At 51.8% G+C, this 15,945-nt stretch overlaps 3 protein-coding genes across 6 annotated transcripts; 1 reads left to right on the top strand and 2 right to left on the bottom strand.

Annotated features, from left to right (window-relative positions):
• Window positions 1-50: 50 nt before the first annotated feature.
• WDR46 (WD repeat domain 46) lies at window positions 51-8,375 on the top strand. The gene is made up of 15 exons (XM_081140877.1): window positions 51-474; window positions 572-784; window positions 897-977; window positions 1,117-1,229; window positions 1,354-1,441; window positions 1,555-1,616; window positions 1,866-1,970; window positions 2,070-2,220; window positions 2,333-2,468; window positions 2,661-2,760; window positions 6,639-6,952; window positions 7,062-7,156; window positions 7,297-7,392; window positions 7,528-7,641; window positions 7,757-8,375. Exons 1-15 carry the CDS (start codon window positions 406-408, stop codon window positions 7,856-7,858), a joined length of 1,839 nt encoding a protein of 612 aa, XP_080997003.1. The 5' UTR covers window positions 51-405; the 3' UTR covers window positions 7,859-8,375.
• B3GALT4 (beta-1,3-galactosyltransferase 4) lies at window positions 8,303-10,357 on the bottom strand. 4 transcript variants are annotated; one of them, XM_081140879.1, is made up of 3 exons: window positions 10,301-10,353; window positions 9,934-10,108; window positions 8,303-9,761 (listed from the first exon to the last, which is right to left on the bottom strand). In XM_081140879.1, exons 2-3 carry the CDS (start codon window positions 10,094-10,096, stop codon window positions 8,584-8,586), a joined length of 1,341 nt encoding a protein of 446 aa, XP_080997005.1. In that variant the 5' UTR covers window positions 10,097-10,108; window positions 10,301-10,353; the 3' UTR covers window positions 8,303-8,583. The 4 variants fall into 4 exon arrangements, with proteins under 4 accessions (XP_080997005.1, XP_080997007.1, XP_080997004.1 ...); XM_081140881.1 differs by lacking the exon at window positions 9,934-10,108 and having other exon boundaries at window positions 10,331-10,357; XM_081140878.1 differs by having other exon boundaries at window positions 9,934-10,347.
• Window positions 10,358-10,591: 234 nt separating this feature from the next.
• RPS18 (ribosomal protein S18) lies at window positions 10,592-15,904 on the bottom strand. Its single transcript, XM_081140876.1, has 6 exons — window positions 15,858-15,904; window positions 15,278-15,376; window positions 11,187-11,273; window positions 11,006-11,107; window positions 10,813-10,904; window positions 10,592-10,708 (listed from the first exon to the last, which is right to left on the bottom strand). The coding sequence occupies exons 1-6, from the start codon at window positions 15,858-15,860 to the stop codon at window positions 10,633-10,635; spliced, it is 459 nt and encodes a 152-aa protein (XP_080997002.1). The 5' UTR covers window positions 15,861-15,904; the 3' UTR covers window positions 10,592-10,632.
• Between the last annotated feature and the right edge of the window lie 41 nt (window positions 15,905-15,945).

The raw sequence follows: 15,945 nt of genomic DNA, 5'->3' as shown, positions 1-15,945 counted from the left end.
ATGCTGGGAAAAGGCTGCCGGATGCTATCCTCTGATGCATGCTGGGAATTGTAGTCAGGCCGTTTAATAAGCGGCGTTCTGCTTAAAAAACAAACTGAAGGTTTTAGGCAAGATGGGAACACGAGGATGGAAAAAGCAACCGCACTGTTTCGTGGCATCCGGTCCCGGACTTGCCTTTCTTTTGTTACTCGTGCATGAGGGGCTACTCGGGAGAACCGGGCCAAGGTCCGCCAGGCCCGTTAGGCCCGTTAAGGGCTAGCCGCCCTCATTCAAGATGGCGACTGAGGGCTTCACACCCGGTACAGCGCTGATTGGATGAGGGCTGGAGGACTTCCGGGAGGTCCCAGTTCGACTGTGGGACCGCTGAGAGGAGTTTGCACGTGTACCGCCCTTAGGGTGGGCTAGATGGAGGCTGCCCCCAAGCCGGGCAGGGATGTCCCTCCCAAGAAAGACAAACCTCAGATCCAGAAGAAGGTAGGGATCTTCCTGGGGTGGAAGGGAAGTTTTCAGCGCGGGGTTGGAGGGGCGGGGCACGGACAGCGGAGCCTGAAGGCTCTTGATCTGCCCGTAGAAACCGCGGCGGTACTGGGAGGAAGAGACCACTCCGACCGCTGCTGCAGCCTCTCCAGCGGCCCCTCGTAACAAGAAGGGGAATCGAGAGCTCCATCCCCAGAAGCCAAGGAACACTCACATCCCAAAGAAGTCTCGTATCTCCAAGAAGCCCCAGATCCTGAAGAAACCCCGAGAACGGAGGAATCCGGAGCCTCAGCGGAGCTTGTCCGGGGTGAGCGTGGGACCTGTTCGGGTGGTGGGGCAAGTCGCCTTGTGCTTTGACGGTGCGAAGGTTGGGGTCAATCCGAGCCTGCCAGCGAATTGGGGTCTCCTCCCTGCCGCAGGCCCAGGACCCATTCCCAGGCCCCGCCCCGGTCCCTGTGGAGGTGGCTCAGAAGTTCCGTCGCATTGATAAATCCAAAAAGGTGAGGACCGGCCTGAGAATGGGGTTGCAGGCAGGGAGTGTCTGGATGAGAGGGATGGAGGAGGGACCAGGTGGCTCTTATGTGACCCCACATAGAGTCTGTTTTTCCCCCCATTCCTTCGCTACCAACGATGTTACAGCTGCCACATTCTAAATCCAAAACTCGAAGCCGGCTTGAGGTGGCTGAAGCTGAGGAGGAGGAAATAAGTGTCAGAGCTGCTCGTTGTGAGCTGCTGCTTGCTGAGGAACCTGGGTGAGTGGCCTCTAATCTGGGCCTCTCCAGCCCCTGCTTCATGGGACTGCCCTTTCTCATTTTTATGTTGCTACACTGGATTCATATTAGGAAGCTTGACTGCAGCCCCAACACTCACTTGCAGGTTTCTGGAAGGGGATGATGGGGAAGACACAGCAAAGATCCGCCAGGCCGACATCGTGGAGGCTGTTGACATTGCAAGTGCAGCCAAGGTAGGCCTGAGGCTGGGAATGGGCCAGGCAAGAACGAAGCAGGGACTAGAAGAGGGAATTACTGAAGTGAGCTAATTAGCTCTTGATTCTTTCTTAACTCTTCCCTCTCCCAGCACTTTGACTTGAACTTGCGGCAGTTTGGACCCTACAGGTTGAATTACTCTCGGACTGGGAGGTGAGGTTGAATTCTAGTGACTCTTGAACTGGGATGAGGTCATGTCTCCTTAACCACTTCAGCCGTACCAGTGTGTGTTTGGGTTGTTGATGTGGGGAGTGTCCCCTGATTTGTTTGCCTGTGAGTGTGAGCATGTATAGTGGCATCCCTCCTCTCACCTGGAGAGAAGGGGCTAGTGTGCAGCAGACCTCAAATGGTCTGAGAGTGCTCCCCTGCACTGACACCCTGCGTGTTCCCCACCTCCAACAGACACTTGGCTTTTGGAGGGCGTCGGGGTCATGTGGCTGCCCTTGACTGGGTGACAAAGAAGCTCATGTGTGAGATCAACGTCATGGAGGCGGTGCGGGACATCCGGTGAGTGGCCTGTCAGAGGTCAGTAGCAGTGAGATAGCCCACTCCTGCTTGAATGACAGCTGTGGCCCCCTTACCCACTGAGCCCCTCCTCCCCTCCAGGTTTTTGCATTCAGAGGCACTGCTTGCTGTTGCTCAGAACCGCTGGCTTCACATCTATGACAACCAGGGAATTGAACTCCACTGCATCCGCCGCTGTGACCGCATCACACGGCTTGAGTTCCTGCCTTTCCACTTTCTCCTGGCCACATCTGTGAGTGGCTGTGCAGCACGGGGACTGGGTGGGAGCCCCTGAGAAAACCGTTCCTCCTCTGGGACCCCAGTAGAGGGAGGACAGGGCAATCAGGACTCATTCTCTCTCACAGTCAGAGACAGGGTTTCTGACCTATCTGGACGTGTCAGTGGGGAAGATTGTGGCAGCTCTGAACGCTCGGGCTGGTCGGCTTGACGTCATGACCCAGAACCCTTACAATGCCGTCATCCATCTTGGACACAGCAATGGTTGGTCCCTGGCTAAGCTTTGACTCTCTGACCATCCTAACCTGCTTGTCTTCTATGTTTGTATTTCATGAGTCCCTTAAAGTTGCCCTTTCACCTTCTCTCTTGGCCCCTCTTGGTCTTGAGTCCCCATCTTTCCAAAGTTTAATCTTCTCACTGCCCATTAATAACTAGCTCTTCTCCTCTGACCTCCAGGTACTGTGTCCTTATGGAGTCCAGCCATGAAGGAGCCACTGGCAAAGATTCTCTGTCACCGTGGTGGGGTCCGGGCTGTGGCAGTAGATTCTACAGGCACGTAAGTCACTTGTTTGGATATTAGGTGCTGGCAGTCGGTCACAGCTGGGCAGAAAGCTGTGGAAGGCAGCGTGCCTTTAGGAGCACGGACTCTGTATCAGGCTGCCCAGTTTTAAATCCTGGTGCCACCAGTGATCAGCCATGTGGGTGTGGGCACATTATATAACCTCTGTGTGCCACACTTTCCTCACCCTGAGAGTGGGGGCATGAATGTCTAGCTCAAGGGTCAGCAAACTTTTTCTGTAAAGAGCTAGATAGTAAATATTTTAGGCTTTGCTAGCCAAGAGGCAAAATCGAGGGTAGTATGTAGATACTTAAATAATAAGAGAGAAAACAGTATCACAAATTTTTAAGCAATGAAATTCAAAATGTAATAATTGAATACAATATCTTTCAAATGCAGGTCTACTAATGGGAAGAATTGGATTCCTCTCTTTGAGGATATTTTGCTTAATTGATATTCAAAGTTAGTGTTCCAGGTCATCAAACTTGACTGCAAGTGTGTATCTGTTAATGCTGATCTGTAGAAAGATTTTGCATATTTTATCTTTTTTTTTAATCCTCCTCCATTCCATTGTTTTTCAAAGAGAGTGGAGGGAGGGGGAGGGGGAGAGGGAGAGGGGGGAGAGGGAGAGGGAGGGGGAGAGGGAGGGGGAGGGGGGAGGGGGGAGGGGGAGGGGGAGAGAGGGAGGGGGAGAGAGGGAGGGGGAGAGAGGGAGAGGGAGAGAGGGAGAGGGAGAGGGAGAGGGAGAGGGAGAGGGAGAGGGAGAGGGAGAGGGAGAGGGAGAGGGAGAGGGAGAGGGAGAGGTTGATGTGAGAGCCCCAACCCGGGCCAGGGATCAAGCCTGCAACTGGGGTACATGCCCTTAGCCTGGAATCAAACCTGGGACCCTTCAGGCCGCAGACCAATGCTCTAACCACTGAGCAAACTGGCCAGGGCACATATTTTGTCTTTGAAAATGTCTTCCACACAGGCAGGTAATGAGATAGGTGGTCTGGGAGATGCTTGTAGTGCTGTCGAGTTATAACCGTGTGACTGCGACTCCAGCAGCAGTGCAAAGCCACAGTTTCCGTCTTGACCACTCTACTGTGCTAATGTAGCACAAAAGCAGTAAATGAATGTGGTTGTGTTCCAATAAAACTTTATTTGTGGCCACAATTTCATATAATTTTCTCGTTTTGAAATTATTCTTTTGATTTTTTTCCAACCACTTAATGGAAAATCATTCTTAGCTGTGGGCAGTACAGAAATAGGTGGTGGGCCAGATTTGTTTGGCTGTAGTTTGCCAAGGCCCGGGCTTAGCTCATGAAGCTGTTGTAGACCATAAAGCGAGTTAAGCACATAGAATGGAGTGTGGTGCCCAGCGGGTAGGGAGCACTGCGCTGCATCGTCATCGTTAGAGACCGTCGTTCTCTTTAGGTCTGGCTGGTGATGTGAGGGCTGGGTGGTGGGTCTGCTTTGAATTTTTGTTCTTCCTGAGTGTCTTCATCTCATAGCTATTCTGACTTGTATGTATGTCTGAATCTGGCAGGCAGTTTTTCACACAAACTCCTATGTGTTTTCCTCTGATTCCTTTCATTCATCCGCCTTCGCTGGGCTCTGTGCTAAGGTTCTGGGGAATAAGGGTGAATCAGCCATCGAGCCTGCCCCGGTACAGTGTTCCAGTTACACTTTCTTTACAAAAACACGTGGCAGTGGTTTACAGGAATGATTGGCCAGGTGGGGCCTTTAGTTGCTACTCAGTTGTCTTCTGTCACCCCAGACTTGATATGTCCATCACTGGATCGGACACCCCACTCAGGGTTCCTCCTTGCTTGTTCCTTTTCTGCCACAGTTTCCTGTCATGCACAATTTGACTTCGACACCCCTGGCTAGCTACACAGCCTCATGTTCCTTAGCCTTCCAGAAGAGCAGCAATCAAAAGCACTGTTTCTTGAGTGCTCTCTGGGTGCCCAGGCTCTGCGATTCATGACTGCCTGGGAAGTCCTGATGCCTTGCCCCTCAGAGGTCCCGAGTCCGTCTGTCTCCATCCCTGCTGTCTTGGTGGGCACACATGGTGCTCACAGCTGGTTTCCAGCCTCCAGTGTTCCCTCCTGCCTTGTTCCACGGGCCTTGTCAGAATAACCTTTCCCACAAGCTGCTTTCCTCCTTTTACACTGCTGCTCAGGAGTCTTCTACATTGAATATAATTATATAACTTTATTTTAAGCTGTTTGAAAGGAAATCAGGAAGAGAAAGCACAGTGGCTGCCTTTGAAAGCCTTCCAGAGGCTCAGACCCCTTAGACTCCCAGAGTTGTATCTTTGGGAACAAGTGATTTGGTTCCACCTGCTTGACTCCATAGCTGTGCCAGCCTGGCCATAGGAGAGTGTGGAGGCCTGTCCGGGGCTTTCTGTCTTCTGTGGGCTGCTGGACCTGAGCTGTAGTTTGCCTTCTGGGGCTGCCTGGGTCAGCTGCTCTTGTTCCCAGGCTTAATCAGCTAGTTCACTGAGGTCTGCTCAACACTTAGACGCTGAACAGCTCTGGTCTTTGACCTTAGGTCCAGCCCTGCTTATCTCTAGCCCTCCTCAGACAAGCCACAGGGGCTCCAGAGATGAGGCTCACTGTCTTTCTTAAGAGGCTTTCTGGAAACTTGCATTGGGATTGGATTCTCAAAGCTGAACTGTTCTTACAAGTTTAGTAACATGGTAGTGTGGCCTGGATGCCCATCTGACCACTGGGCTGGCATTTGCGCAGGGGGTCCCAGAGGTGGGTAAGGAGCATGTGCCCTGGAGTTGTCGGTTCATTGAAGGGTGTGACCCTGTGTCCCAAGAGCCCTTAGTAATTCCTGGTTTGCACCAATTGCCTTTCCCCTTGGTGGAGCTGGGACCGATTGTCTTGTCAGGAGAAGTATCCATCTGGGCCTCTGTTTGGCCCCATCACAGGGCAAATCTTTGCTCCTAGGAACTCTTCAGTTTCCTCCTCCTGGGTTGACCGCCACAGCTAAAAAGAGCGGCCTTGGCCCTTTGGCAAATGTACATCACCTGGTCTGGCTGGCTCCTTTTCAGCCTTCCTCTGAGGAACAGCTTGAACACAGAAATTCCAGCCTCGGAAAATGAACAAGTTGTGCAGTGCTCAATTCCTTGAGGATCTGCTCAGCAGCCTGCCCCTCCAGGGAAAGGGCTGTAAGGCCCTCTAGCACATGGCTTCGTTACCTCCTAAGGTTTTCTCAGGTCCTTAGAGTCTTCAGTGGTGGCTTGTTACTGCCAGAGGGCACTGCTAGGGCATTGGGTCCCAGTATGACTTGAAAGAGCCCTGCAACTTGTCCTCTGCTGACCCACATGGCCATATTTCCTGCCAGTCCTGAAAACACCTCTGCCTCTGCTTCCCTACCTCCTCTCTGATCATTCATTGTACCTGCTGTATCTCTGCTTCTGCTTTCTTGAGAATTACTGAGAATGACTTACATCCCAGTTTTCCCAGGAAGTCCTCCCTGACCACTGCAGTCGATCTTCCTGACCCTTCCCTTTGCTGAGCCGCCGTGCTCCCTGTCTGCAGTGGGACATCACATTTAGGTGCACCTGTCATGGGCATTCTCCCTTTGTTCATGTCTTGAGTAGGTTAGAGGGCAGATGCTAAAGAAACAGGCCTGCCTTGAATTCTAGCTCTACCTCTCACCCTGCTTTCCTTCCTCTGCGCTTGTTTCCTCATCTGTAAAAGGGAAATAAACATAGAACAGAGTTGTGTGACGTGTAACCTAGAGGCTGTCTACAGTGTTTGCTGTGATGGTTGTGGTTACTATCGGTCTTTTTCTCCCCAACCAGACTTGATACCTGCACTTCGCCACAGGCCTGCTCAATACCCCTTACTACAGATTAATTGGTCCCCCTTTCCCCCCAGGTACATGGCCACCTCTGGCCTGGACCACCAGTTGAAGATCTTTGACTTGCGAGGGACATTCCAGCCTCTGAGTGCTCGGACCCTGCCCCAGGGAGCAGGGCACCTGGCCTTCTCCCAGCGAGGACTGCTGGCTGCAGGAATGGGCGATGTGGTCAACATATGGGCAGGGCAGGGCAAGGCCAGCCCACCCTCCCTGGAGAAGCCCTATCTTACCCACCGGCTCTCAGGCCACGTGCATGGCCTTCAATTCTGCCCCTATGAAGACGTGCTGGGGGTGGGGCACAGTGGAGGCATCACCAGCATGCTGGTCCCTGGTGAGTGGGCCAAGGATGGGCCTGAGACAGCTGGGAGCAAGGGGCATGGTCAGGCTGGAGTGCTGAACTGGATTCCCGTTTATGGCTCCACACTCTTCCCTCTCTCCAGGGGCTGCTGAGCCCAACTTTGACGGCCTGGAGAATAACCCGTATAGGAGCCGGAAGCAGAGGCAGGAGTGGGAGGTGAAGGCCCTGCTGGAGAAGGTGAGCATGTGCGGCTTGGGGTTGGGGGGTAGGGGTGGGGAAAGCTCCCATGCTGAGGTCTGGAAAGAAGCCTCCCTGGCTTCATTCCCTCTTTGGGGTCACCCTCCTTACCCATTCCTGCCCCTCTGTGACACCTCCAGGTACCTGCAGAGCTCATTTGTCTTGACCCACGAACCCTGGCAGAGGTTGATGTCATCTCTTTGGAGCAGGAAAAGAAGGAACGGATAGAGAGGCTGGTAGGGAGCAGAGCCCTGATTGCCCAGGCACACCCTCCCCCACCACATCCCCAGAAGTGTGGTACAGCAGGTGGGTGCTGCCACAGTCCCTGTCTCTGAGGCTGTTAGAGACTTCACTCCTGTCCCCTCCCCCAGGGCTATGACCCAGAGGCCAAGGCTCCCTTCCAGCCAAAGCCAAAGCAGAAGGGCCGAAGCTCAACAGCAAGCCTGGTGAAGAGGAAGAGGAAGGTCATGGATGAGGAACACAGGGTAAAGGAGCATTTAGGGGGTGGGCCAGGCCTCCCACGGGATGTACCCTCTTTCTGCGTGTTGCTCTAGCCTTGCCAGCCTGCCACTTCTCACTCTGCCTGTCTCTACACCCCAGGACAAGGTCCGACAGAGCCTTGAGCAGCAGCCACAGAAGCAAGAGAAGGTGACCAAGCCCACGGAGGCCCGGCCATCTGTGCTGGACAGATTTGTGCGCTGAGCCAGGCTCCAGGGTGGCCTGGAACAATCTCTCCCCAAGATCATCTGTGGGGAATGACCCTGTTCCCTGAAATGCGGAAGGGGGCAGGTGCCTCTTCCCCAACTGGGAGTGGACAACTGGCTCCTGGGGTGGGTTGGTATTAAAGAGGAAGGTGAAGTTTTAGATAACGTGTCTGGATCATCCTGTGGACCTGTCCCCTTTCCTTTGCCCACATAGGGCTACTCTATCCTCCAAGGGGTCGTGGTTTCTTGCCTCTGCCCCCACCCATGTCTTGCGGTTGATACGGCCTTATCTTTGCTCTTCAGGGGCCTTTCTCCTCAGAGAGGCTGTCCTCTCTCCCAAGTCCCTGGAGATGTGCTTCCCAGTCAGCAGGGTCTGGCATTGTCCAGGCTCCCCAGGTTTGTGTGCCGGGACTCCTGGTGAGGATCACACTGCACTCAAAGAAGTAGAAAGACAGGTTTATTGAGGGGCTCCTCAATAAATGCCTCTCTCCTGCCATGGATGGGGGGATGACTCCAACATTGTTTTACTCTCCTGACGTTCATCTTTGGGGCTGGTAGGCCAGGCCCTGGGTTTCCCCTGTATCCTGTCTTCAGTGACAGACTGAGCATCTGGTGGAGGGGAACTGTTCAGTTGCAGCCAGTTGCCTTGGGCCTGGGAAAAAGGTTGTGAGGATGCTGACTGGACCCTGAGGTCCTCACTCTTCTCCTACGGCCCAGTTCCTCTCAGCTGTGAAGCCAGGCTATTACCCGACACCGCAGGATGCCCAGGAATCCCTGGAGCCAGGAGCAGAAGGGTGCAGTCCTTTTCCCATTAGAGCTGCCCACCAGCTTCCAGGCTTCCTCCATTTTCCAGGGGTCCAACCTATGGGATGTCAGCAGGAATTTCCCATAGCAGCACCGGTCCAGGGGATAGTGGGTGGCGCCAGCTAGCTTGACACTGTGGGTTGGGGAGAGGCCTCCTCGGCGGGCACTTACCCCCACAAAGACATCTTCCAGTGGCAGAAAGGGTGCCCTGCTGGCCATTTTGAGAATGAGATGCACAGCGGAAGCTGACAGCACATACCCTGTTCCTGAGGCATAGGGTGGAAAAGGGCCCCAGGTGGGAGGCCACTGCTCCTCTGATATTTGGTGCTTGCCCCCTGGTGTCCGAGAGGGGTGCACCCGCCAGTGCACACGTCCCAGGTACAAAAGAGGCATGGGCTGACTCCCCAGGGTGGGGCTGCCTCCACCCCACTCTTCATCTCCAGACTCGGCCTCTCCCTGGGGCTCCACGCCCTTCTCCCGTGGCTCCCAACGGCCCCCTCGCTGGACCAGCTCTGATACCAGTTCCGGGACGTTGACAAACACATCATCGTCGGTCTTGAGGACGTAGCGGGCCAAGGGGCAGTGTTTGTCCGCCCAGTTCAGCCCCGTGAGCGTCTTGAGGGTAAGGTTGCGGTAGGAGTCTCGGAAGGCCGCCTGCAGTAGGTCCCCCTGGGCCGCTGACTCCCGTGCCAGGTCGTTCGCAGGGGAGCCCCCGTTGGGTTGCTGCCTGCCGGGCTCTCCCAGAAGAAAGAGAGTGCGCACCCTAAGCCCTCGGGCCTTGCGCTGCCCGCCCCACGAGGCCCGAATGGCGTTTCTTTGGTTCAGGTTCTCCGGGGCCGTGCACACCAGGATGAGCAGGAAGGGAGGGGCGCCAGGGCCACGACAGGCGTCCTCGTTGGGGATCAAGAGACGGGGCAGGACCAGGGGCGGCCCTGGCGAGGCCGGTGCTGGGAGCAGGGAGGCCAGCGAGAGGCTCAGCAGCTCCTCCCCGAGACCCGAGGGCCCGAAGAGGGTCCAGACGATCACCAGCAGCAGGGCGGCGAGGAGAAGGCGCCGGAAGAGTCCGCGGGGCATGGTGTGGCGCACGCGGCGGGAACCTGCGGGGAAAGATGGAGGGCGGCTGGGCGCGGACCGGCTCTCGGCAGCCCGCGTCCCTCGCCGACCGCGCCCGGGAGGGGACGAGTGGAGCGCCTGGGACACCAGCACCGGAAGGTGCCGGGACTGGGCGCGGGAGGCGACGGGAGCCGACTGGAGCTGCGGGAAGGTTACCTTGTCGCTGCAGCTCCACCCCGAAACTCGGCTCCATGGCTGGCGAGTAGATGCGGCACCAGCGGCCTCTGAGCGCAGCGCCCCGCGACAGCCCCGCCCCTCTCGCGGGGTGTGGAGCGCGCTCCCAGAACCCCAGCCTGCAGCGCCAGGCAGCACCCCCCATCCTGCGGGAGGCCTTTCGCATAAAGTCATCCGTCAGGGCAGTGCTCCGCCTTGGTGCAGGTCCTCCTCCCCACCCCCGTGCCGTTATCTCCATCTCCGGACGGGAAGCCCATCAATTCGGTGTCAAGGAAATCTGCATCCCTCCCCCCCAACTTCCCGACACCGAGCCCCGGTATTTTAGTAACCTAGGGTGGCCAATACTCACCGGAGATGGAACTGACTAGGCTCAACCTACCTACCACTCTGCACTCCAGCCCCGGGGAAAACTGCTTGGGCTCCCCCTGAAGGCCGAGTGTTGATGTTCCCACTTCCTGACACCTTAGAGGAGCGGGAAGAGACTCCAGAGACTCCACGGTTTTAAACAAAACAAGGACAGCAACCGGGGTGGGTACATCAGCTACGAGACTTGGGACAGTCACCAACAGGGTCCTTCATGATAGCTAGCATTCCCCACCAACGTCCCCAGAAGCAGCAAGAAAAATCACAAAGGAAGCCATAGGTGTATAAACTATTTATTAACAGACGAGGCCTACAAATTTATTTCTTCTTGGACACACCCACAGTGCGACCCCGGCGGCCTGTGGTCTTGGTGTGCTGGCCTCGGACACGAAGACTGCAAGTGAGAAAAGAAGGGTCACAGGTCACACACATTACACAGAAAAGATTTGGGTGGGAAGATGGGGCGGGAAGGGAAAGGAAACCTCCACCCCAACTCACCCCCAGAAGTGGCGCAGCCCTCTGTGGGCCCGGATTTTCTTCAGCCGCTCCAGGTCTTCACGAAGCTTGTTGTCCAGACCATTGGCCAGGACCTGGATTCGGAAGAGAGGGTGAGGGGTGTTTGTTTTACCCCCAACCTCCTATGACCAATTCTGACTGGACACCCTGACTTTAATCTCATCTCAATACACACCTGGCTGTATTTTCCATCCTTCACATCCTTCTGTCTATTCAAGAACCAGTCTGGAATCTTGTACTGGCGTGGGTTCTGCATAATGGTGATCACACGTTCCACCTGGCAGGCAGGACAAAGGTGAGATCCAGATGGCCCCCTCCGAGGTAGGCCAACCCCCCACCCCCTTCCTGGTCCTCACCTCATCCTCCGTGAGCTCTCCTGCCCTCTTGGTGAGGTCGATATCTGCTTTCCTCAACACCACATGAGCGTATCTTCGCCCCACACCCTGAGGAGATTTTGGATTGGGTCAGAGTTTGATTTTTTGTTGTTTCCTTTATAGCCCGTTATTTATAAAGTACACAAAGGTAGGGCCTGTAATACTTGCCCACACAACCTGCACCTCACCCTTTTCCAGATTAGATGCCTAATGATTAAGTAGAAAAGAGGAAAGTAATTTTGTATAGGTGCAGGGCTGGACCAAGAACAGAGAACTTGGGGTAGATAACCCCGAAAGCCGGAGCTTCTCTTTTGTATTGCCCAGCATATGTACTTTGTCGATAACCACTGGCTATTAGACACAGCAGTGGCACTCAGGAGCATTGAGGACAAAGGGCCTGGAGCTCAAAGCAGCAAGACTAAGGTCTTTTGGTCAGCAGGTTTGATCAAGGGGTAGGACTGTCAATTGCCTGGAATCTCTAAAGGTCATAAATCTTTGGACAAGCCACTGCATAGCCATGATGTTTTTATATATTGATTTTAGAGAGGAAGGGGGGGGCGCGGAGAGGAGAGGGAGAAACATTAATTTGTTGTCACTTATTTATGCATTTACTGGTTGATTTTTATATGTGCCCCGATGGGGGATTGAACCACAACCTTGATGTACTGGGATGGTGCTTTAACAAACTGAGCTACCCGGTCAGGGACCCCATGACCAGTTTCTGAAGATCATACTCTTGATTTTGTCAGTGCCCACAGATGACCAGGCCCTAGGGAACTAATTGCCCAAATCAAACTTAAATGAAACTAATGCTTACACTGGTGGCATCATATAAACACCAACACGGGTATTCATTGCCACCTGAACCACACAGATCTGGATAATTAAGGATGGTCGGCTGGGTTAAATAGTGCCCCCACACGATATATTTCCATCCAGAATCTCAAAATGTGACTTAGTCTGAAATAGAACCTGAAATATGATAAGAATGAAGTTATACCGGATTAGGGACAGCCCTAAATCCAATGAGAGGACACACAGACACAGAAGGAAAGACATAACATAAAGTCAAGGGGTTGCAGTGATGCAGCTATATAAGACAAGGAACATCAAGGATTGCTGGCGACTACCAGAAGCTAGAAGAGGCAGACAGACAGGGTCTCGGGTTAAATTCCTAGTTAGGGCACGTACCCGGGCTGTGGGTTCGATCCCTGGACGAACTGTGTACGGGAGGCAACCAATTTATGTTTCTCTCTCCCTCTTAACAAAATTTCTAATTTTTAGCTAAATGATACAGTAAACCCTGATTTAAGGGACAAAATTTCCAGTCCAGGCCTCATGTGAAAATTAACAGTCAATTTTAAAATGATTTAAACCAAGATTTGCTTATAATTAAGGTAGTTTTTGTTGTTATAAATTCAGTTATTTAACAAATTTTAGCGAACAGGCCCTAGTTGGAAAAAACACTGCAGTAATTACAGACATAAATATTTCATATCTACAACTATAGTCTACTTATTTAAATGCAAGAGTCACTGCCCATAAACAATGTTCAGCAAATGATTACCATGTGTTCACACCACACCTTGAGAGAGAATTGGTTCTGTTGTCACGTGGCGTGACTTTATGCAGCAGTTTTTAATGTTTTTATTCATTTTAGAGATAGAGGGAGATGAAGAGAAAGAAACATCCATGAGAGGATCAGCGCCACAACCTGAAGGGTAATCGAGTTGGCCACCTCTGGTGCATGGGATGAGGCTCAACCAAGCCCAACCAACTGAGCCATACCAGCTCGGGCTCTGCAGCAGTTTTGACCTGTGCTGGCCTGATGTCCCCCCAGGCACGTGCATTTGTTTACCTGCAGTGAGTGGTGAATGCAGGCATTCAATAGATCTATTCAGTATAAATTTATAATTATTGTAATACATATAGAAAACCTTTCAGTGAAATTAAACTTTTCATACATACCTAAATGTGTCTATATAAGTAAAAACAGGCAAAATAACCTGTCAATTTTCTAACACACACAATCTGGAAAACCTACATTATTATATAACAGCCTTTCGACTTTAACGGACACTCCTTTGCCCAAATTAGTCTGTTATATTGAGGTTTTACTGTATCCACAGGGGCTAATAACTTTCTTCCCTTTACTTTTAAATGTTTAACACTTTCCATAATCAAGTTTTAAAAAGGCTGCCATCAAGCTAAGATTTTTGAAAGCCCTATTTACTGACTCTAGATAATGGCCTGCCAATTTCCTAAGTTAGCTCCACAGATGCCCCCTTTTCTGCCCCAAGATTGTCCCTGTTTTCTCCATCCAGATTCCACTATAGGGGACCAACACTTATCTTTGTAGTCAAAGGACCTGAACCATATAACAGAAGAGTTGATACCAAGTTAATATTACTTTCTGAAAGTATTTAGAGAAAAGTAGTCATTGTAACCAAATCCACCCCCCTCCTTCCATGTCTCCAAATAATCCACAGATAGCAGTTATCTCTGATTTAGAGGAAGGCAGAAAACCATCCAGCCTTAAAGAATGGCCATAGCAAAAGTCTACAAATGGAAATAAAAACAACCAGAGAGGGATCACAAAATAGAGAACTAGTGCATGATCTTTATTACCTCTCAATACCCTCTTCTCATGTCATCTTCCATTTCATTCCTCACCCATCCTTGAGATTAAGTTTACTTACCAGTTCTTTAACCACATCTTTTGAGGCACTCCTCCCATCAGCCTGCCTTTCCCCCACTCTGGGTCCTTAAACTAAAGACCACCTCCAAGACCAGAGACAAAGCTAGCTGCCTTTGCTGGCTCTTCACAAAATTAGCAAAAACCTCAGTACTCATCTATAGGAATAACCTTTCCCAATGATAAGCAGGGCGCCAGGATCCCTAGAGAGACTTCTGATCAAGATGTTCACTCAGTACCTGAAACTGCTTTGGATTGTTTTAAATTGACTACAAAAGTTATGACACATATTTAACTAAGGTAACAAATACAAAACCAACTAATTTTGAAGAGGCAGTTTAACAGACGCATCCCATTAACCATGGTCACCTTTTACCTTTACCACCTCACTTAAGTCTCATAACAACCCTTGAAAAAGGTACTACTGTATTTTACACTGCCTTACTAGTTCCCAGACAGAAGGAAAGCATTACAACCTTCTTACAAATTACGAGTAAGTGTGCTCCATGCAGTACAGAATTAAAAACTGAGGGAATCTGATGAAGCTGGGATTTAGTTTTGAACACTCCTCTGTAAATCAGTTTCCTTCAAAATTCTTTGAAAACCAGGCAACAGTATCCCTGATATTATCCATTCCCTAACACTGCCTGAGCACCTATCACGCACCACAAGCTAGGAACTGTGAGCAAGACAGAGCTCTCTCTGACCCAGAGGGTGTACATCCTGGTGGGAAAGGAAGTCATTCAGCCATCTCCACAAATAATTACACATATTCCAGAGAACAAAAATAGAATGTCCTCCTCTGGAAGGCCAAGAGCTCATTAGTTTGGTGAAGAGGGATACCCAAGCTTGCATTCACCAACTTATTTCATGCAATGAGCCAAGTACTGGTTTCCTCTTCAACTGGAAAGGGGCAATGACTTTCACCTCTGGGAATGTGTGAGGAAATGTCCTGCTTAAGACGTAGTAACACCTCTCCCAACTATGTTTCTTCACGCTAGGAAACTGTTGGCATTTCTACCCACCCCTCAAGATGCACAATTATCCAATTTACAGAGCAGATAACTATCATAGGAAGGGTTGCTGTTATGATGCACTGAGGGAACCAAACACAAAATGATCTCAAAAAGATGGCTGATGGTCCAGAAAAATTCTAGCAAATTCAGGTAGACAACCAAACCTACTCCCCATCCCTTAGGTGAAGTATTTAGGCTTGAGACTGTTCTCTGGCTTTCCTTCCTTACCTTTCGGGGCAAATGTTGTAAGGGAACTTCCCAGCAGCTGAGGTGATCTGGTTGGGGCTTATGTTTCCTCACTTACAGCTTAGGTCTTAAAACCTAAGGTTCACTTACACTGTCCACTCCTCACCCTACTTTACCTTAATTGCAGTGATGGCAAAGGCTATTTTCCGCCGCCCATCGATATTGGTGTTGAGTACTCGCAAAATGTGCTGGAACTTCTCAGGAATCACTAGAGACTGACAGAGATTAGGGGAGAAAGCAGACACGGTGAACTAGTATCACATTACAACCTCAAACAGGAACGTTAAACTCGCCACACAGGGAGCAACGATCCCCCTCCAGGTTTTCACAACACAGCGAACTTCCGTAGTCCTGCAGACAGCAGGAACGTGAAACGTTCGGGCTCGGGGGAAATGCGAACTCTAGGAGAGCACAAATCTCCTGCCTGTTTCCAAAGTACACTCTGAGCGGCGGAGGCGGGAGGTCCCCATACACGCCCAAGCCTTTCGCCGCTTTCGAGCGCCCAGGGAGCGACTCTTCCTCTGGCCCCACTCCCCAGAAACGGATGTCTTTAGTCGTTCCTTCCCAGGGGCGCGATCCAAGGTTCCACACAGGAAGTTGCAGGCCCCTAAAACGGGGTGTTTTCGGCTCCCTCATAGCAGACCTTCCCTGCCCCGGTTCGATGTCGCCGGATCCCCGGACGGATTTGAGTCTTACCATGGCGCCACCAGCGTGTAGGCCTCCTGTGGAAGAGAAAGCGGAAGTTACGCAATAGTCTTATATAGCTAGCAGGCGGAAGGGGCGG

This window comes from Miniopterus schreibersii (assembly GCF_964146895.1).
Source record: "Miniopterus schreibersii genome assembly, chromosome: 6".
Classification (NCBI taxonomy): domain Eukaryota; kingdom Metazoa; phylum Chordata; class Mammalia; order Chiroptera; family Miniopteridae; genus Miniopterus; species Miniopterus schreibersii.
The sequence above is the reverse complement of the archived record's forward strand: the minus strand, read 5'-3'. Positions and strand labels throughout refer to the sequence as shown.